The 22,874-nt window shown below is 42.7% G+C and overlaps 1 protein-coding gene across 1 annotated transcript in view; it reads right to left on the reverse strand.

Moving 5' to 3' along the window:
* Positions 1–22,874, reverse strand: part of grip2b (glutamate receptor interacting protein 2b) — a gene marked incomplete at its 5' end in the record, with an annotated part of 71,129 nt that overhangs the window by 40,968 nt on the left and 7,287 nt on the right. Inside the window, 6 exons of the mRNA XM_055869846.1 lie at positions 5,255–5,394; positions 7,752–7,896; positions 9,030–9,175; positions 13,202–13,265; positions 14,625–14,705; positions 18,372–18,517. Of these exons, the coding sequence (XP_055725821.1) occupies positions 5,255–5,394; positions 7,752–7,896; positions 9,030–9,175; positions 13,202–13,265; positions 14,625–14,705; positions 18,372–18,517 (722 nt within the window). The remainder of the gene's footprint in view (positions 1–5,254; positions 5,395–7,751; positions 7,897–9,029; positions 9,176–13,201; positions 13,266–14,624; positions 14,706–18,371; positions 18,518–22,874) is intronic.

The following is a 22,874-nucleotide window of genomic DNA, read 5'->3' on the forward strand; positions in this document are numbered from 1 at the left end:
TTATACATGTTGATGAGAACTAGAACCCTCACAGTACTGTACAGTATGAGTGATTATACATGTTGATGAGAACTAGAACCCTCACAGTACTGTACAGTATGAGTGATTATACTATACATGTTGATGAGAACTAGAACCCTCACAGTACTGTACAGTATGAGTGTTATACTATACATGTTGATGAGAACTAGAACCCTCACAGTACTGTACAGTATGAGTGATTATACATGTTGATGAGAACTAGAACCCTCATAGTACTGTACAGTATGAGTGATTATACTATACATGTTGATGAGAACTAGAACCCTCACAGTACTGTACAGTATGAGTGATTATACTATACATGTTGATGAGACCTAGAACCCTCACAGTACTGTACAGTATGAGTGATTATACTATACATGTTGATGAGAACTAGAACCCTCACAGTACTGTACAGTATGAGTGATTATACTATACATGTTGATGAGAACTAGAACCCTCACAGTACTGTACAGTATGAGTGATTATACTATACATGTTGATGAGAACTAGAACCCTCACAGTACAGTACAGTATGAGTGATTATACATGTTGATAACAACTAGAACCCTCACAGTACTGTACAGTATGAGTGATTATACATGTTGATGAGAACTAGAACCCTCACAGTACTGTACAGTATGAGTGATTATACTATACATGTTGATGAGAACTAGAACCCTCACAGTACTGTACAGTATGAGTGATTATACTATACATGTTGATGAGAACCAGATCCCTCACAGTACAGTACAGTATGAGTGATTATACTATACATGTTGATGAGAACTAGAACCCTCACAGTACTGTACAGTATGAGTGATTATACATGTTGATGTTTTTCAAAAATAATAATTATATCCTGGAATTTCAGGAATATGTTTTTGGTTTGAACTTTTTATTTTTCACAAGTAAATTACAATATTCAAAGATACAGTTTTTACCCCTAAGTCATAAGACTCCTGAACAGATATTCAAATGGCTACCCGGACTATTTGCATTGTGTGCCCCCCCCCCCCCCCAATCCCTCTTTTTACGCTACTGCTACTCTCTGTTTATCATATATGCATAGTCACTTTAACTATACATTCATGTACATACTACCTCAATTGGGCCGACCAACCAGTGCCCCCGCACATTGGCTAACCGGGCTATCTGCAGTGTGTCCCGCCACCCACCACCCGCCAACCCCTCTTTTACGCTACTGCTACTCTCTGTTCATCATATATGCATAGTCACTTTAACCATATCTACATGTACATACTACCTCAATCAGCCTGACTAACCGGTGTCTGTATGTAGCCTCGCTACTTTTATAGCCTCGCTACTGTATATAGCCTGTCTTTTTACTGTTGTTTTATTTCTTTACCTACCTATTGTTCCCCTAACACCTTTTTTGTACTATTGGTATCATTCAAACTTCAAAGAGAAATGTTAATAATTTATGTAATTCTCCCAGTTGTTAGTGTTTTGTAGGTCAGTGTGTTATGAGTGATAAGGTATGTTTTCAGAGTGAGAATTGTTGCCAGTGTTCTGGTCCAACAAGCTTATTTTGAGACATGTATGAAGTGTTTTGATGGTTTGAGGGAGTTTTGGAGGCGAGATGAACTATTTGGCCAAGATGCATGTCGGTAATGCAGACTGTGTGAACAGTTTTGAAAAAGTGGCTTCAGTATTGACCGACGCTTGTTAGCAATTGAACAAAAACCTGTAATATACCCTCCCTTTATAACCCTAGTTCTGGTCAACAGTAATGCACTATATAGGGAATAGGGTACTGATTGGGACAGTTCAATTTAAAATAAACAATGTTATCATACGTCTATCCAAGGGTGGGAGAGAAATAGCGGACCTTGGTCATATGTCAAATACTTTCAAATAGACAGTACATGATGAATCTGAAATACGTGAAAGTACTGGGGATGCTCTTGATTTAGCTTGGAGTTCTTTTGGCACGTTTCGTATTATTCCATTGGTTTCACTGTACTAAATCCAGCGCAGCTCGTGTATTGGAAAGTATCTGAGACCTGTATTTGACCTTGCTAGGTCTGGAAAATGTATGCCGTCGTCTATTTGTTTATTTGTCAGGGCCAATGCCACAACAACACCCATTGCACAACCACCACAACAACCACAGCACGCTATTCAGCTACACAGTTTACTTCTATAAAAAAGAAAGTTTCCATCTCTGACTGTGGTTCCTTCTAATGTAATGACAATCAGCATGTCATAAACAACATTTGATTTACCACCAGACGACTGCGTTACAGCCTTAACTGTTTGTCCGTGGAAACATTTTAATGTGATCATACATCATACTAATTTCAGAGCGGATCACTTTATTTAATCACAGAGAAATTATCAAAGTGACCAAGGCTGAAAAAAGTTCAGTTGTTTTCCTTCATTGTACATAATGATTATTGTGTGGTTTTCTGGGGAGTAAAACCTCAGAACCACACAGACCTCATAGCACATGAATTAGAAAGATGAGCTGTTAGGGGATTCACTAAGACAACTAACAGTGTGTATCTGTTGGACAGTGTTGGAGCCTTGACAGAGGAGGCAGAGGCCACATTGTTCTGTAGAAGCCAGAGCCGCAGTTGGTGCCAGCAGCACTCAGCTAGCCAGCTACAGCAGCACTCAGCTAGCCAGCTACAGCAGCACTCAGCTAGCCAGCTACAGCAGCACTCAGCTAGCCAGCTACAGCAGCACTCAGCTAGCCAGCTACAGCAACACTCAGCTAGGCAGCTACAGCAGCACTCAGCTAGCCAGCTACAGCAGCACTCAGCTAGCCAGCTACAGCAGCACTCAGCTAGGCAGCTACAGCAGCACTCAGCTAGCCAGCTACAGCAGCACTCCGCTAACCAACTACAGCAGCACTCAGCTAACCAACTACAGCAGCACTCAGCTAGCCAGCTACAGCAGCACTCAGCTAGCCAGCTACAGCAGCACTCAGCTAGCCAGCTACAGCAGCACTCAGCTAGCCAGCTACAGCAGCACTCAGCCAACTAGCTACAGCATTACTTAGCTAGCCAGCTACAGCAGCACTCAGCCAACTAGCTACAGCATTACTTAGCTAGCCGGCTACAGCATCACTCAGCCAACTAGCTACAGCATTACTTAGCTAGCCAGCTACAGCATCCCTCAGCTAGCCAGCCAGCTACAGCAGCACTCAGCCAACTAGCTACAGCAGCACTCAGCCAACTAGCTACAGCAGCACTCAGCCAACCAGCTACAGCAGCACTCAGCTAGCCAGCTAAAGCATCAGTTAGCTAACCAGCTACAGCAGCACTCAGCTAGCCAGCTGCAGCAGCACTCAGCCAACTAGCTACAGCATTACTTAGCTAGCCAGCTACAGCAGCACTCAGCCAACTAGCTACAGCATTACTTAGCTAGCCGGCTACAGCATCACTCAGCCAACTAGCTACAGCAGCACTCAGCCAACTAGCTACAGCATTACTTAGCTAGCCAGCTACAGCATCCATCAGCTAGCCAGCCAGCTACAGCAGCACTCAGCCAACTAGCTACAGCAGCACTCAGCCAACTGGCTACAGCAGCACTCAGCCAACCAGCTACAGCAGCACTCAGCTAGCCAGCTAAAGCATCACTTAGCTAACCAGCTACAGCAGCACTCAGCTAGCCAGCTAAAGCATCACTTAGCTAACCAGCTACAGCAGCACTTAGCTAGCCAGCTAAAGCATCACTTAGCTAACCAGCTACAGCAGCACTCAGCTAGCCAGCTACAGCATCACTCAGCTAGCCAGCTACAGCAGCACTCAGCTAGCCAGCTACAGCATCACTCAGCTAACCAGCTACAGCAGCACTCAGCTAGCCGGCTACAGCATCACTCAGCTAGCAGGCTACAGCATCATTCAGCTAGCCAACTACAGCATCACTCAGCTAGTCAGCCAGATACAGCATCACTCAGCTAGCTAGCCGGCTACAGCATCACTCAGCTAGTCAGCCAGCTACAGCATCACTCAGCTAACCAGCTATATCAAATTCACCAAGCCTGCTTGGATTTATGTCTTTGTCAGTTTGTTTAAATGTCAAACTACAAATGACTTGTTACGTCTCAGATGTCCGTCCTCCAACTGTTTACCCCTTGAGGGTGTACGTCTCTTACTATGCAAATGTAGAGGACGTACAGTCCTGGCAAGGTACATTTAAGATGGTGGGTACTGGTATTTGGCTAGCGGCTATTAGGCTGAAAAGCCTAAACATTTGTGTACACTATCCCTGATGGAGAGAAAATATTTCTAAACAATCCCGCTTTATGCAACATCTTTTTGAGTGCGGACCAATCACACATTTTATTGTCTGACTTTAGGGGTTTTATGCCCCAGCCAAGCTTCTGGGAGATGATCCCCTTTTCATTAGGTGCAGGCTGACACCAGAGGGCCCAAACAGGCCCAAACATGTTGGGAAATCAAGAAAAATATATATATATATTTAGATTTTATTGTCACATACCCCGCATAGGTGCAGTGAAATGTGTTGTTTTACAGAGTAAGTCATAGTAGTATGATAGGTGTTGTTTTACAGGGTCAACCATAGTAGTATGATAGGTGCAGTGTAATGTGTTGTTTTACAGGGTCAGCCATAGTAGTATGATAGGTGTTGTTTTACAGGGTCAGCCATAGTAGTATGATAGGTGCAGTGTAATGTGTTGTTTTACAGGGTCAACCATAGTAGTACGATAGGTGTTGTTTTACAGGGTCAGCCATAGTAGTATGATAGGTGTTGTTTTACAGGGTCAGTCATAGTAGTATGATACGTGCAGTGTAATGTGTTGTTTTACAGGGTCAGCCATAGTAGTATGATGGGTGCAGTGAAATGTGTTGTTTTACAGGGTCAGTCATAGTAGTATGATAGGTGTTGTTTTACAGGGTCAGTCATAGTAGTATGATAGGTGCAGTGTAATGTGTTGTTTTACAGGGTCAGTCATAGTAGTACAGCACCCCTGGAGTAAATTAGATTTAAGTGCCTTGCTCACATAATTCAAACCAGCAATCTTTCGGTTCACTGGCCCAACCCTCTAACCGCTACGCTACCTGCCGCCATTACCTTTCTTGCCACCTCTACTGTTATATCTGTTTCGTCAGCAATGACGAGGAGTCTTCCTGCTTGCTCTTTGAGGTCTAGGCTGGGTTACTGTAAAAGCACTTTGTGACAGCTGCTGTTATAGAAAACGCCTTTATTAATTCACTCGATTGATTTTCTGAACACTTACCGTCAACCTGTTTTTTGATCTTGAGTGTGACTGTCTCCCCGGCCATCTGTAGTAGGTGAATGGCCTCGCTGAGCGGCTTTCCCTTCAGACTGACGCTGTTGATAGCTAGGATACGATCTCCCACATGGATGGCTCCGGTCCTACGGGGAAGACGAAAGGTTAAATGGTGCCGTATGTGTCAGGGTCTCAGAGTAGGAAAGCTGATCCAGGATCATAATAATGTCTTTTAGATCATAATGAATACGATTATATAGACAGGGAGTGACCTGATTCTAGATCAGTATAAATTATTATGGGTCCTGGAATGTTGACACATAGCTTAAGTGGGACCAGGCAGGTCGTTTTTTCATGATAACGTGACCTGACCAGGAAAATCTCTAGTCAGGAAATACTTGGTGGGGAAAAACTCCAGGCACTACTTTATGGAGATGGTAAATTAGAGAGGATTTATTTGATACCAGATGGCAGTACTGTAATATAATTGTGCCTATAAGATGGATCATGATGATTTGTCATGCCTTCTGTTTAACCCATCCAACATACCAAATGATTTAATGTAATCAATTATTTACATAGGTACAATCCCTTTACTAAAAGAGATTCAGTTTAAAAACATGAGTTGTTTATATAACAGCAGTAAACATGCAGAATAGCTCGTTAAGTTGACCCAAAAGTCCCACTTTGGTAGAAATGAAAACAGATTCCCTTATCTGGTTAGTTTTACACAAACATATGAGTCAGGATGTGAGCGTGTGCCAATGAGTCACAAGCTGCAGGAACAGCGATCATGACCGAGGTCAAACAATGATAAGCCTTTGTCTGTCTGTCTGTCTGTCTGTCTGTCTGTCTGTCTGTCTGTCTGTCTGTCTGTCTGTCTGTCTGTCTGTCTGTCTGTCTGTCTGCCTGCCTGCCTGCCTGCCTGCCTGTCTGTCTGTCTGTCTGCCTGCCTGCCTGTCTGTCTGTCTGTCTGTCTGCCTGTCTGTCTGTCTGTCTGTCTGTCTGTCTGTCTGTCTGTCTGCCTGTCTGTCTGCCTGTCTGTCTGTCTGTCGAGGCGATACGATAGAGCCTCCACTCTGTTGATGCTATAAACAGACCTGGGTTAAAGAGTGTTGAATTCAGGACGGTTTGGGGTTTGCACTTTGGCGGACTATTCCATCGGTTACATTGCACCAGAAAAGCTCAATCAAATGCGGCTAAAGTATGAAATATTTCAAAATACTATTTGAACCCAGATCTACACAAAAAACAGGACAAATAAAATAAATATACTTAAATGCATGCTGATCAACATGTACATAGACTAGCGGCATGGGACTGGTGGTGACCTGGGTTCAAATAATATTTGAAATCATTTCAAATACTTTATCTGGGCTTGTTTGAGCTTGTCTGATGCAATGCAACCAACAGAATTGTGGCAAAATTGTAAACCCCGCCCATCTGGCACTCAAGGCAGGCTAAAGCAAACACTAATAGATTTAGAATACTATTTGAACCCAAGTCTGTGACTAGTGGTCTGTATGAGAACAGAATGCTATAAACCGTGTAGAAGAGAATCAGATGGTCTCTCATGGAGACTGAGAGGCTTTCTTTAGTTCACATGTTAGAGGAGTACATAGGCCATGTGTCGTAGACAGAGAGAGTGACAGAGAGGTTAAGAGAGCGACAGAGAGGTGAAGAGAGAGAGGGAGAGAGAGGTTAAGAGAGTGACAGAGAGGTTAATAGAGAGAGAGAGTGACAGAGAGGTTAAGAGGGTGACAGAGAGGTTAATAGAGAGAGAGAGTGACAGAGAGATTAAGAGAGTGACAGAGAGGTGAAGAGAGAGATAGAGAGGTTAATAGAGAGAGAGAGAGAGGTTAAGAGAGAGAGAGAGAGAGAGAGAGAGTGGGAGGGAGGTTAAGAGAGAGAGAGAGAGAGAGAGGGAGGTTAAGAGAGAGAGTTTAAGAGAGAGAGAGGTTAAGAGGGAGAGAGGTTAAGAGCGAGAGGGAGAGGGGTTAAGAGAGAAAGATAGGGGTTACGAGAGAGAGAGAGAGAGAGAGAGAGAGAGAGAGAGAGGAGGGGGCAGAAGGAGGGAGGAGGGGGATGTAGTGTGTTCTGACTCCATAAGGTAGAGAGGGGTGAAGAGGGCCAGGGCCTGCATGGCCAGCCCCACAAAGGGCCCTTGACCGTGGGGCTAGAGTTGACCTGTATGCCCCGTGCCGACCTGGGTCACTTTCACAAATACTATTTCCTTCCCACTCCTTTCTAAAAATGCATTTGAGAAGATGGTCTTGAGAACACCAGGGTCAGAGGATGGGTTGACTCTAGCCCCACAGTCAGGAGCCTTTGTGGGGCAGGCCCCAGCCAGGGAAGCAAGTTCCCAGGGTCCACTGTCTCACCTCTCAGCCAGGCCCGCTTGGTGAGGCTGGAAATGAAACGCTGGCCCCTGTCCCTTTGTCCTTCTGTCCCCTCTGGCCCCCCTCCCCCTGTACCCCTCTGTCCTGCCCCCTGGCTGTCTCACCTCTCAGCCAGGCCCCTCTTGGTGAGGCCAGAGATAACGATCGGGTCAAATGGCTCCTCTGTGCCTGAGATGGTTATGCCCAGGGGGCCTCCATATCTCTTCAGCTCCACCGTATAGATGATAGAACCAGACGTCTCCTGTTCATCTAGGGGGGAGGTAAGAGAGAGGGAGAGGGAGGAGGGGGAGGGAGGAGAGACCGTTAGAGAGAGGGGGGTGGGGTGACTTCAGGGCATACAGGAAATCAAAGAGAAAGAAAGAGAGTGAGAGACAGAGACAGTGAGAGGAAGGAAGGAAAGAGAGATACAAAGAGAGGGAGAGAGAGGGAGAGAGAGAGGGAGAGAGGGAGAGGAAGGAAGGAAAGAGAGATACAAAGAGAGGGAGAGAGAGGGAGAGAGAGAGGGAGAGAGAGATACTGCATATATATAGAGAGAGCGAGAGAGAGGGAAAGAAAGAGATTCAGGGCATAGCTACACTTTAAGGCAGAGAGAATCACACAGCTCCCTCCACTAAACACTAAACATACAAAAAAATCCTAAATTCACAGGCAGGAAGCAATACAATTTCAATAATGTCTGATGGATGGGCTGTTCATCCTCCACACAGTATAAGAAATGCATAGAGGAAATGCAAATTGTCCTTTTATAATATACCCGTGATGGCTTTATTCTTAGAATTAGGACATGTGTGAAACACGTCTGCAGATCCCACCAATGGAGAGAAAGGAGGGAGAGAAAAGGCTCGGAGGAAAACAGAGGAGAGGAAGATAACTGAGTCATCTGCTGCTACAGGAAATGCTTCTACGCTTTCATATCAGACAGCAAAACTATAAACCTATCCTCTATTTACAGAGCTGCATCTGATTCAACCTATCCACTATTTACAGAGCTGCATCTGATTCAACCTATCTGCTATTTACAGAGCTGCATCTGATATTTGGTAGAGCGTATGAACTATATAACACTATAGGTCACTAGTATTTAATCATGCCATTTGTGTGTCTAAAACACTACAATACTGGTGGGTGATAGCTGTTGAATCATCATTGTGTTGGGCAGAAGAAGAACATGGTGCTGGCTATTTGTAGACAATACTGCCACTGTGTGGTGGAGTCTGGTACTGAAGGAGTTTTTCTTTGCCACTGTGCTTCTGCTTCTGTTTATTATTTGGGATCTGATTGATTGATTCATCAGTATTTATATATGTCTTCTCTATATACCATACTCCTGTTACATACACTACTTCCTAACTGCCTCCGAGCCAGGCTCCAAGCAGGCTCACCTGAGTTGTCCTCGTCCTTGCGGATCTTGAGTTTGACCAGGTCTTCTGCCTGTTGTAGGATCTGACAGGCGTCTTCCATGGAACAGTTCTCCAGTCTGATGTTGTCTATTGCCAGCAGCTTGTCACCTGGCTCTAGGGTACCAGTCCTGTGTAGAGAGAGAGATAGAGAGAGATAGAGAGAGATAGAGAGAGTTGAGATAGAGAGAGAGTTGAGAGAGTTGAGAGAGTTGAGAGAGTTGAGAGAGTTGAGAGAGTTGAGAGAGTTGAGAGAGTTGAGAGAGAGAGAGAGAGAGAGAGAGAGAGAGAGAGAGAGAGAGAGAGAGAGAGAGAGAGAGAGAGAGAGAGAGAGAGAGAGAGAGAGAGAGAGAGAGAGAGAGAGAGAGAGAGAGAGAGAGAGAGAGAGAGAGAGAGAGAGAACATCTTCACTATTTTATCCTGGAATATCCAAGGCCTGAGGTCATCTGCCTTTGGAATAAAGAGCAGGAACCTGGACTTCACCAAATACATTAGAAATACATACTGCAAGAAACCTGGTATAGAGGAGATGAACCCACTGGTTGTCCTCTAGGTTACAGAGAGCTGGTAGTCCCATCCACCAAACTACCAGGTGTGAAACAGGGAAGGGACTCAGGACATATGATAATTTGGTATAGAGCAGATCTAACTCACTCTATTAAATTAATCAAAATAGGAACATTTTACATCTGGCTAGAAATGATCACAACAGAGAAAAATGTCCTCCTGTGTGCTACCTATATTCCCTCCACTAGAATCCCCATACTTTAGCAATGACAGCTTCTCCATCCTGGAGGGGGAGGTCAATCATTTCCAGTCCCAGGGACAAGTACTAGTCTGTGGCGACCTAAATGCCAGAACCGGACAATAACCTGACACCCTCAGCACACAGGGGGACAAACATCTACCTGGAAGTGACATCATTCCCTTCCCCATATGCCCCTCTAGACACACCTATGACAACATAACCACACCCACACCTACCACACTGGGTAGGTACACTAAACGCAAAATGCAACGGTTTCAAAGTTTTTACTGAATTTCAGTTCATATAAGGAAATTAGTCAATTGAAATAAATAAATTAGGCCCTAATCTATGGATTTCTGTTGGTCACAGATACCTTAAAAAAGGTAGGGTTGTGGATCAGGAAACCAGTCAGTATCTGGTGTGACCACCTTTCGCCTCATGCAGCGCGACACATCTCTTTCGCATAGAGTTGATCAGGCTGTTGATTGTGGCCTGTGGAATGTTGTCACACTCCTCATCAATGGCTGTGAGAAGTTCCTCGATATTTGGAGGAATTGGAACATGCTGTCGTACACGTTGATCCAGAGCATCCCAAACATGCTCAATGGGTGACATGTCTGGTGAATATGCAGGCCATGGAAGAACTGGGACATTTTCTGCTTCCAGGAATTGTGTACAGATCCTTGCGACATGGGGTTGTGCATTATCATGTTGAAACATGAGGTGATGGTGGTGGATAAATGGCACGACAATGAGCCTCAGGATCTCGTCACGATTTCTCTGCGCATTCAAATTGCCATCGATAAAATGCAATTGTGTTCGTTGTCCATAGCTTATGCCTGCCCATACCATAACTCCACTGCCACCATGGGGCACTCTGTTCACAACGTTGACATCAGCAAACCGCTCGCCCACATGATGCCATACACTCTGTCTGCCATACTGCCCAGTACAGTTGAAACCGTGATTAATCCGTGAAGAGCACACTTCTCCAACGTGCCAGTAGCGATCAAAGGTGAGCATTTACCCACTGAAGTTGGTTACGGGAGCGAACTGCAGTCAGGTCAAGACCCTGGTGAGGTCAATGAGCATGCAGATGTGCTTCCTGAGACAGTTTCTGACAGTTTGTGCAGAAATTTTTTAGTTGTGCAAACCAACAATTTTACCAGCGGTTTGGATGGCTGGTCTCAGACAACCCTGTAGGTGAAGAAGTTGGATGTGGAGGCCCTGGGCTGGCGTGGTTACAAGTGGTCTTCGGTTGTGAGGCTGGTTGGACGTACTGCCAAATTTTCTAAAATTACATTGGGAGGCGGCTTATGGTAGAGAAATTAATATTAAATTCTCTGGCAACAGCTTTGGTGGACATTCCTGCAGTCAGCAGGCCAATTGCACACTCCCTCAAAACTTGAGACATCTGTGGCATTGTGTTGTGTGATAAAACGGCACATTTTAGAGTGACCTTTTATTGTCCCCAGCAGAAGGTGCACCTGTGTAATTACCATGCTGTTAAATCAGCTTCTTGATATGCCACACCTGTCAGGTGGATGGATTATCTTGGTAAAGGAGAAATGCTCATTAACAGGGATGTAAAAACAATTGTGCACACAATTTGAGAGAAATAAGATTTTGTGGGTATGGAAAATATCTGGGATCTTTTATTTCAGCTCATGAAATATGGGACCAACCCGTTTATATTTTTGTTTAGTGTATATAATCAATGGTAGGCTTCGAGGGGACTCCTACAGTAGGTAAACCTACAGCTCATCCCCTGGAAATAGTACTGTAGACTAATTTATCACTGACCTCAACCCAGAGTCTCTCAGAGCGCTCACAGACAGCCCACTGACACCACTATCAGATCCCAGCAAAATCACAATCTACTTGAACAGAGTAATAATCAACCATGAGGCATCGAAGCCCAACAAACTGCATACTATTAACAAATGCTATAGATGGAAGGAAGGTGGTGTAGACGCCTACCAGAAAACTATTGGCCAACAACAAATTAGACAACTTCCTGGACAAAATGTGTTCCTGCAATAGTGAAGGTTTTAACTTAGCAGTAGGACGTGTGATTATTATAGTTTACCTATTAGCTGACATATCAAAAGTAAATTCCATCAGAAAACCTAAGAAAATGAACAACAATGACAAATGGTTTGATGAAGAATGCAAAAACCTAAGAAAGAAATTGAGAAATGTATCCAACCAAAAACACAGAGACCCAGAAAACCTGAGTCTACGCCTTCACTATTGTGAATCACTAAAACAATACAGAAAACCTGAGTCTACGCCTTCACTATGGTGAATCACTAAAACAATACAGAAAACCTGAGTCTACGTTTTCACTATGGTGAATCACTAAAACAATACAGAAAACCTGAGTCTACGCCTTCACTATGGTGAATCACTAAAGCAATACAGAAAACCTGAGTCTACGCCTTCACTATGGTGAACCACTAAAACAATACAGAAAACCTGAGTCTACACCTTCACTATGGTGAACCACTAAAACAATACAGAAAACCTGAGTCTACACCTTCACTATGGTGAATCACTAAAACAATACAGAAAACCTGAGTCTACGCCTTCACTATGGTGAACCACTAAAACAATACAGAAAACCTGAGTCTACGCCTTCACTATGGTGAACCACTAAAACAATACAGAAATACACTACGGAAAAAGAAGGAACAGCACGTCAGAAATCAGCTCAATGTAATTGAAGAATCCATAGAATCTAACCAGTTCTGGGAACACACTAAACAAACAGCAACACGAAGAGGTATCTGTCTAAAATGGAGATGTATGGATAAACCACTTCTCCAATCTTTTTGGCTCTATAACAAAGAACAAACAGCAAAATCATATACATGATCAAATACAAATCTTTGAATTAACTATTAAAGACTACCAGAACCCACTGGATTCTCCAATTAAATTGAATAAACTACACGACAAAATACAAACCCTCCAACTCAAAAAGGCCTGTGGGGTTGATGGTATCCTATATGATAAAATATACAGGTCACAAATTCCAATTGGCTATACTTAAACTCTTTAACATCATCATCAGCTCTGGCATCTTCCCCAATAACCAAGGACTGTGGAGACACAATTTGACTCCAATAACTACCGGGAAATATGTGCCAACAGCAACCTTTGGAAAATCCTCTGCATTATCATTAACAGCAGACTCGTACATTTCCTCAGCAATATTTTGTTGTTGATTTGATAGGGAAGCTGAGAGGTCAAATATACTATTTAGTGTTTCTACTGCCAAGTTTACACCTTCACTATTACAGTGAACTGTCTCTCTCTGTAGGAGGACGGCATGAACCGTCACAAGCTCAAACAATCGAACCCAAGTCATTAGTTTGTGGTCTGAAGCCATCCATGCGGTCCGTACCTGTGAGCCATACTGCCTTTCTTTATGTCGGAGATGATTAGAGGCTCTCCAGACTTCTTACTGGCTGTCAGGGAGGAAAGGTAACAGTGTTAGTATTTGATACATCCTGTACTTTTGTTATTAATTCAGGATGTTATAGAAAATAATTATTGTTCTTGTTTCTGGTTAAAGGAAAAACTGAGATTCAAATAAACAGCTGGTAACAGTTGGTGCTTTTTCAACAGACATAAGATGAGAGACTATTCACACTACATAATGTGGTGGGGGAACTCTTATGGCATTACACTTTCAAATAACCTCATCAAAACTTAATTTCCTCTGAGATGTACTGTACATGGCTGGCTTTATAAGGGTTATGTATTGGGTTTACAAGGGTTATGTACTGGGTTTATAAGGGCTATGTACTGTACATGGCTGGGTTTATAGGGGGTATGTACTGGGTTTAAAAGGGTTATGTACTGGGTTTACACGGGTTATGTACTGTACATGGCTGGCTTTATTAAGGGTTATGTAGGGTGCATGGCTGGGTTTAAAAGGGTTATGTAGGGTGCATGGCTGTCTTTATTAAGGGTTATGTAGGGTGCATGGCCGGGTTTAAAAGGGTTATGTAGGGTGCATGGCTGTCTTTATTAAGGGTTATGTAGGGTGCATGGCTGGCTTTATTAAGGGTTATGTAGGGTGCATGGCTGTCTTTATTAAGGGTTATGTAGGGTGCATGGCTGTCTTTATTAAGGGTTATGTAGGGTGCATGGCTAGCTTTTTTAATGGGCAGCAGAAGGAGACTACCCAGAGAATAGAGTAATGGAGTGATACTTCAGCTCTCTAAAGTCAACAGACCTTCAGCTAGCTGCTTGGGAGACAACTCTTTGCATAAACAGAGTTGTATAGGAGCTGGGTATTTTCCCAGGGTCATTTAATGAGATTCCACAGGCAGAGGCAGAATGAAGAGGAGTAGGGTTACGTCCCAAATGACACACTATTATGAGATAAGCCCTGGTCAAAAATAATGCACTGTATAGGCAATAGGGTGCCATTCATTTGGGACACAAGCCTAAGAGTAGTGGTGGGTGTTCTAGAGAACTTTAAAATAAACTCACAGCCATGAGAAACAGGATAAATAGTTTAGACTGACTGTCCATGAGGAGGATAGATCATTTAGACATGATGGTAGAGATGGTAGAGGAAGTGTGTGTGTGATGCGTGTGTGTGTGTGATGCGTGTGTGTGTGTGTGTGTTATGCTTGTGTGTGTGTGTTATGCTGTGTGTGTGTGTGTGTGTTATGCTTGTGTGTGTGTGTTATGCTTGTGTGTGTGTGTTATACTTGTGTGTTATGCTTGTGTGTTATGCGTGTGCGTGTGCGTGTGCGTGTGTGTGTGTGTGTGTGTGTGTGTGTGTGTGTGTGTGTGTGTATACCAAGTCTTACCACTGATAGTGATGCCCAGCTCCACCCCTCTCTTCTTAGGCAGCTTCACATGGAATGTTCCACTACTGGGCACAACAGACTCTAAACACACAGAGAAGAGAAAACACACTCACACGCATAAACACACACACACAAACGCGTGCACGCTCGCTCGCACACGTACACACACACACACACACACACACACACACACACACACACACACACACACACACACACACACACACACACACATCAGAAATTATACTGTATCTGGCTAAACATTACAAGAATAGTTATTCAAATTACGTATTTAAATTATTTACAGTAGATTACATAACGTGCATACCAAATGGCACCCTTTCCCCTATGTAGAGCACATAGAACTCTGGTCTAAAGTAGTGTCCTATGTAGAGTCCATAGAACTCTGGTCTAAAGTAGTGTCCTATGTAGAGTCCATAGAACTCTGGTCTAAAGTAGTGTCCTATGCAGAGTCCATAGAACTCTGGTCTAAAGTAGTGTCCTATCTAGAGTCCATAGAACTCTGGTCTAAAGTAGTGTCCTATGTAGAGTCTATAGAACTCTGGTCTAAAGTAGTGTCCTATGTAGAGTCCATAGAACTCTGGTCTAAAGTAGTGTCCTATGTAGAGTCTATAGAACTCTGGTCTAAAGTAGTGCCCTATGTTGGGAGTAGGGTGCTATTTGGCATGCAGTCATAAGGTCCATCATCATCATCTGTACTATCATACTATCATATTATCCTACTATCCTACTATCATACTATCCTACTATCCTACTATCATATTATAATATTATCATACTATCATGCAATCATGCTATTCCTACTATCCTACTAGCATACGTTCATACTATCATACTATCATATTAGCATACTATACTACTATTATACTATCATATTAGCGTCCTATACTACTATCCTACTACCCTACTATCCTACTATCCTACTATCATATTAGCATACTATACTACTATCCTACTATCCTACTATACTACTATTATACTATCATATTAGCATACTATACTACTATACTACTATCCTACTATCCTACTATCATATTAGCATACTATCATACTATTATACTATCATATTATCATACTTACTATCCTACTATCCTACTATCATATTAGCATACTACCATACTATTATACTATCATATTATCATACTATCATACTATCGTATTAGCATACTATACTACTATTATACTATCACATTATCATACTATCATATTAGCATACTATACTACTATTATACTATCATATTATCATACTATCATACTATCATATTAGCATACTATCATATTAGCATACTATACTACTATCATAACATCATCATATTATACTACTATTATACTATCATACTATCATATTAGCATACTATACTACTATTATACTATCATATTATCCTACTATCATATTATCCTACTGTCCATCCCAATTGAAAGCTGTTTAATCAGGTTGCTGAGAATCTGGGAATTGTTATCTAAAGGGCAGCACCTGCTCTAATTAGTGGTGTGCAACAGACATACATTGAAAATGCTGATTATTTATTATACTGACTAGCTATCATTAGGCCTGCTCATTATAACGATTACCATTAGACCATTAGTCCCACCATTTTATCAACTAATTAGATTTATACACTGGATATTTTAAATGAGAATTGTAAAAGTTACTTTGGCCCTTAGGGTAACCACTCTAAACCCTGATGATAAACTGTTCATTACAATGATTACTAGAGCATTAGTCTAAGGCAGGGGTGTACAACTCATTTTGCCCCTAGAGCCACATTCAGTCTCCAACAACGTTTGGAGAGCCGCACTGAAAATTGGTTATATTTCCTCACCATCAAAATTTGCAAGAAATAGTCCGATGTCTAGGGTTTCATTTAGGTGATTATTAGTGAGCTGGACATATTGAGCTGGACACATTGAGCTGGACACATTGAGTTGGACACATTGAGCTGGATACATTGAGCTGGACACATTGAGCTGGACACAGTGAGCTGGACACAGTGAGCTGTAAACAGTGAGCTGGAAACAGTGAGCTGGACACATTGAGCTGGACACATTGAGCTGGACACAGTGAGCTGGACACATTGAGTTGGACACAGTGAGCTGGACACAGTGAGCTCGTCACATTGAGTTGGACACAGTGAGCTCGTCACATTGAGCTGGACACATTGAGCTGGACACAGGGAGCTGGACACATTGAGTTGGACACAGTGAGCTCGTCACATTGAGCTGGATACAGTGAGCTGGACACATTGAGCTGGACACAGTGAGCTGGACACATTGAGCTGGACACAGTGAGCTGGACACATTGAGCTGGACACATTGAGCTGGACACAGGGAGCTGGACACAGGGAGCTGGACACATTGAGCTGGACACAGGGAGCTGGACACATTGAGTTGGACACAGTGAGCTCGTCACATTTAGCTGGACACAGTAAGCTGGACACATTGAGCTGGACACATTAAGCTGGACACATTGAGCTGGACACATTGAGCTGGACACATTGAGCTGGACACATTGAGCTGGACACAGTGAGCTGGACACAGTGAGCTGGACACATTGAGCTGGACACAGTGAGCTGGACACAGTGAGCTGGACACATTGAGCTGGACACATTGAGCTGGACACAGTGAGCTGGACACAGTGAGCTGGACACATTGAGCTGGACACAGTGAGCTGGACACAGTGAGCTGGACACAGTGAGCTGGACACAGTGAGCTGGACACAGGGAGCTGGACACAGTGAGCTGGACACATTGAGCTGGACACATTGAGCTGGACACAGTGAGCTGGACACATTGAGCTGGACACAGTGAGCTGGACACATTGAGCTGGACACATTGAGCTGGACACAGTGAGCTGGACACAGTGAGCTGGACACATTGAGCTGGACACATTGAGCTGGACACAGGGAGCTGGACACAGTGAGCTGGACACATTGAGCTGGACACAGTGAGCTGGACACATTAAGCTGGACACAGGGAGCTGGACACATTGAGTTGGACACAGTGAGCTCGTCACATTGAGCTGGACACAGTGAGCTGGACACATTGAGCTGGACACAGTGAGCTGGACACATTGAGCTGGACACATTGAGCTGGACACAGTGAGCTGGACACAGTGAGCTGGACACAGTGAGCTGGACACATTGAGCTGGACACATTGAGCTGGACACAGTGAGCTGAACACAGGGAGCTGGACACAGTGAGCTGGACACATTGAGCTGGACACATTGAGCTGGACACAGTGAGCTGGACACATTGAGCTGGACACAGTGAGCTGGACACAGGGAGCTGGACACAGTGAGCTGGACACATTGAGCTGGACACAGTGAGCTGGACACATTGAGCTGGACACATTGAGCTGGACACATTGAGTTGGACACAGGGAGCTGGACACAGTGAGCTGGACACATTGAGCTGGACACAGGGAGCTGGACACAGTGAGCTGGACACATTGAGCTGGACACGGGGGCTGGACACGGTAAGCTGTAAACAGTCAAGAAACTAAATGAATGTATGACCATTGTCCATTTTATAAAGTCCCGATTTGGTTTTAGTCATTTTATAGTATATTGAGTTTGAAATCTCAAACCACCCCCTCACGTGCCGGATCCGGCCCATGGCCTGTATGGTTGACACCCCTGGTCTATAGCTTTTCAACCATTTTATGAATTCATTAGTTTCACATATTGTACATATAGCCTACTGGGAGGCCTAAGCCCAAGAGACCAACCTGCGACGTCAAACTCTATTTCAAGAGAGACCTTATTGGCCAGAGCGGCGTCTCGGAGAAGCTGATTGGCCTCCTCCAGTGTTCCATCCTCCGTGGGGATTCCGTTGATGGACAGGAGTCTGTCTCCAACCTGCAGCAGGCCGCACCTGTCGGGACAATCGATCAATAAATGAAGTGATCAATCATTCAATCAATTAAATGTAATTATAAAGCCCTGTTGACACAAAATGTCTTTACTGTAACCCGGCCTAGACGCAAAAGAGAAGTTAGGAAAAAAGGCAGTCACATTTTTACAGAATTTTACGATTTAAATCGGATCAAATACATTTGATTGGATTTGTACTTTCAGTTGTAACAATCAGAGAAATGATTACGAAAAACTGAGAGAGGGAAAAGTACAGAGTAGCAGAGTTAAGACATTGTGTAATAATGTTGATTGAAAAGGCACTGAGAGAGAGAGAGAGAGAGAGAGAGAGAGAGAGAGAGAGAGAGGGAGGGAGAGAGAGAGAGAGAGAGAGTAATGATCAATGATCTCAACCAGCCTCTTCTTGGATGTAGGAATCAACAGCCACCTTCTCTTCTCTGGAACAACAGGCTGTTTAGCGAATATGTCCTACATATGTACAAGGGTTCCAAAAGGGTTCTTCGGCTGTCCCCATAGGAGAACCCCTAAAAGGTTCTAGATAGTACAATATTTTCTAAAAGTGTAGGATTTTTTAAAATATTTTTTTATTATTTTTATTATTAATCCCTCCACCACCCCCCCTCTTCGGAGGAAAAATATCTTCGTTTTTTTACAGCTTTTTTGCTACATACATATATACACTTTACATATATACATGGTACTTTTATATACAGCAATCACATAACAATAATACATTACTGAACATAAGCTCTTTAATCCCACCCTTCAGCCTCTCTCAGTCCATCCCACCTATCACCATGGCCCACGCTCGTACACTCTCTCAGTCCATCCCACCTATCACCATGGCCCGCGCTCGTACACTCTCTCAGTCCATCCCACCTATCACCATAGCCCACGCTCGTACACTCTCTCAGTCCATACCACCTATCCCCATGGCCCACGCTCGTACACTCTCTCAGTCCATCCCACCTATCACCATAGCCCACGCTCGTACACTCTCTCAGTCCATCCCACCTATCACCATAGCCCACGCTCGTACACTCTCTCAGTCCATCCCACCTATCACCATAGCCCACGCTCGTACACTCTCTCAGTCCATCCCACCTATCACCATAGCCCACGCTCGTACACTCTCTCAGTCCATCCCACCTATCACCATGGCCCACGCTCGTACACTCTCTCAGTCCATCCCACCTATCACCATGGCCCACGCTCGTACACTCTCTCAGTCCATCCCACCTATCACCATAGCCCACGCTCGTACACTCTCTCAGTCCATCCCACCTATCACCATGGTCCACGCTCGTACACTCTCTCAGTCCATCCCACCTATCACCATGGTCCACGCTCGTACACTCTCTCAGTCCATCCCACCTATCACCATGGTCCACGCTCGTACACTCTCTCAGTCCATCCCACCTATCCCCATGGCCCACGCTCGTACACTCTCTCAGTCCATCCCACCTATCCCCATGGCCCACGCTCGTACACTCTCTCAGTCCATCCCACCTATCCCCATGGCCCACGCTCGTACACTCTCTCAGTCCATCCCACCTATCACCATAGCCCACGCTCGTTTGGTTTCCATGTGCCAAACATCAATTGTGTTGTGATGTTTAACATACATGTTGAACCTTTCTAAACCAATAGTATCCACAGATTGTGAGCTAAAGATGAAAACCTTTCCTACCAGTATTATTATATTATTTATTGACTGTGGCTGTCCAGATCTCCTAACACTGCTATTTGTAAGGTTAATTTTAAGTGCATGTTGTGATTTTTTTTAACTGTTCCTGAACCTGTGACCAGAAACAAGCTACATAGAGACAATACCAGAATAAATGATCTATTGATTCTGTCTCTTCGCAGCAAAATCTACAGAGCTGAGATTGTTGTATTGTTGCCCCATATATATACTGTAGCATTCTGTTGGTGGCAAGAATTTGATATCATAATTGAAATTGAAAAACTCTAAGTGTGGAATCAAGTGTAGTTTTTTGTACCAGTTCATTAACCATATGCCATGGAATTGGTACATCAAAAATCTCCTCCCATTTATTTTGCAACCCTTATGGCGCAGCTGTCAAAATGTTTGTCCATTTATTTTTCTATTTATGCCAGTTCCTTTCAGCCAATTTATATATTTAATATATGGCAGGCAAACAAGTTCCCTACCTATTTCCTTTTCCACTTGCCTCCTCCATTTTTTGTGGTAGTGCTGCAATCAGTTGGTTGTACATTTGGATTGAGCAGATATTCCCATATATTTTCGATGGCTGCCTATGTGACATAACTCCTCCATTCCTATTCATAATATCATTAATACATATAATACCATATTTAAACATTTTTTTTCATAAAGAATGTTTTTTTTATTAATCCGTATATTTGAGTTTAACCATAACATTTGTTGTAATATTTGTTCTATCTTTTCTGGAGGATAGAACTGAAATTGTACCAACCTGCTGTATGTTTCTTAATTGTTACCACTATTTTGATTCCCTACATGTGGCGACAAGGTAAATACTTTGTAATCATTTGGGATTGGATCTGGCTGGTAGTTGTGGTTAGTATCACCATTTACATTATGTATACCATGGGACAGTGGCGCTCACAACAAGCCATGAAGTGACCTTTTAAGTGCTCTTTTTAGTTTTCTCTGTAGACTTTTCTACATTTTAAAGTAAATAAATAAAGTAAAAAGAGGCTATTATTTTAGTACAGTTCACAAACACAGTAAGGCAGTTTGATTATGCTTACTATATAACTAAAACTCTATGTTTTGTATGGCTTGTTTAAGAAAGGGTGATAGTTTAAACAACATTTCATTTTCAATTGGTCGGAAATGAGAAGTTGTCATCTGTATGACGGCTATTTTTGAACAAAGGATGAGCCTTCCTTAATAATCTACTGGAGAACCATTTGGGGTTTAAGTATAACTTATGTATGAGTGAAGCTTTTAGTGAGAGGTTTAATATTTTAGTCCCCTAAACTCATATTTATTATATAAATAGGCACGTTTAATTTTTTCTGGCTTAGCATTCCAAATAACATGAAATATTTTCTGCTCATATGATTTTAAAAAGCAAGTCATCTGGAGTAGGCAGTGACATTAGTAAATAAACTGTGATAGGACCAAAGCGTTTTTCCATAAATAAACAAGTATTTTACCTCTCCATGGTTACAGAATCTTATCTATTTTTGCTAACTTTCCATTGAATTTAATTGTGGTAAGTTCATTTATATTTTTTGAGAAGTGAATACCAAGTGTGTCTACTTCACCATCAACCCATTTTATTGGTAAACTACAAGGTATTGTAAACACTGTATTTTTTAACGATCCAATACGGAATATGGTACACTTGTCAAAATTAGGTTTTAATCCAGAGAGGCTAGAAAAGTGATCAAGATCTTCAATGAGACTGTGCAGGGATCCAGATAGCAGATTTAAGAAAAAACAGGAGTCAACAGCATTTATTGACACTTGTTTCTATCCCCTGGATTTCAAACGCCTTGATGTTCTTGTTGGATCTAATTTTAATAGCTAGTATTTCAATGGCCATAATAAATAGATATGGAGACAATGGACAGCCTTGATTTATTCCTCTTAAAAGCTCAATACTTTCTGAGAAGTAACCATTGTTTACTATTTTACAATCTGGGATTGCTGTACATAACTTTAACACATTGTATAAGAGATTCACCAAAATTAAAGTCATCCAGGCATTTATATATACATTCTAATCATACTTTATCAAACGCCTTTTCAAAATCTGCTATGAAGTCCCCCCCAAAATGTAGGATCTTAATTTGATAACTGTTGCAGGAGAACTTTCCTGAATTGTAGTGCATTTGAGGTTTAAAAAGGCTTTTAAAGGAAGTAATTTCCACTTTGAATTTTCAGACTTGATTTTCAACCCCAACAAAAATGTCCATTCATTATGATTTTCATGATAATTCACATTTGCTTTTGTTGCAGGATTATTTTCCTGCTGTAAGAAACTGGTTCAAATTAATGACCATACATCTGTACACTAACATAATGCTTTTACCAGCTGCACAACAGGTCTAGGCAAAACACAGGGTGTCTGGGATGAGATGGGTTTATATCCCCTCCTCTGGAAATCATTTGAAAGTGTCAGCTATGCTGGAGGTTTTGCAGAAACAAGAAGTAAAGGGTAGAGTTAACTCATCTAATACACTGTAATGAGGTAACTAATCTAATACACTTTAATGAGTTGGGTAAACTCATCTAATACTCTGTAATGAGGTAACTAATCTAATACACTCTAATGAGTTGAGGTAACTAATCTAATACACTCTAATGAGTTGAGTTAACTCATCTAATAAACTCTAAT

Source organism: Salvelinus fontinalis, chromosome 18 (assembly GCF_029448725.1).
Source record: "Salvelinus fontinalis isolate EN_2023a chromosome 18, ASM2944872v1, whole genome shotgun sequence".
Taxonomy (NCBI): Eukaryota; Metazoa; Chordata; class Actinopteri; order Salmoniformes; family Salmonidae; genus Salvelinus; species Salvelinus fontinalis.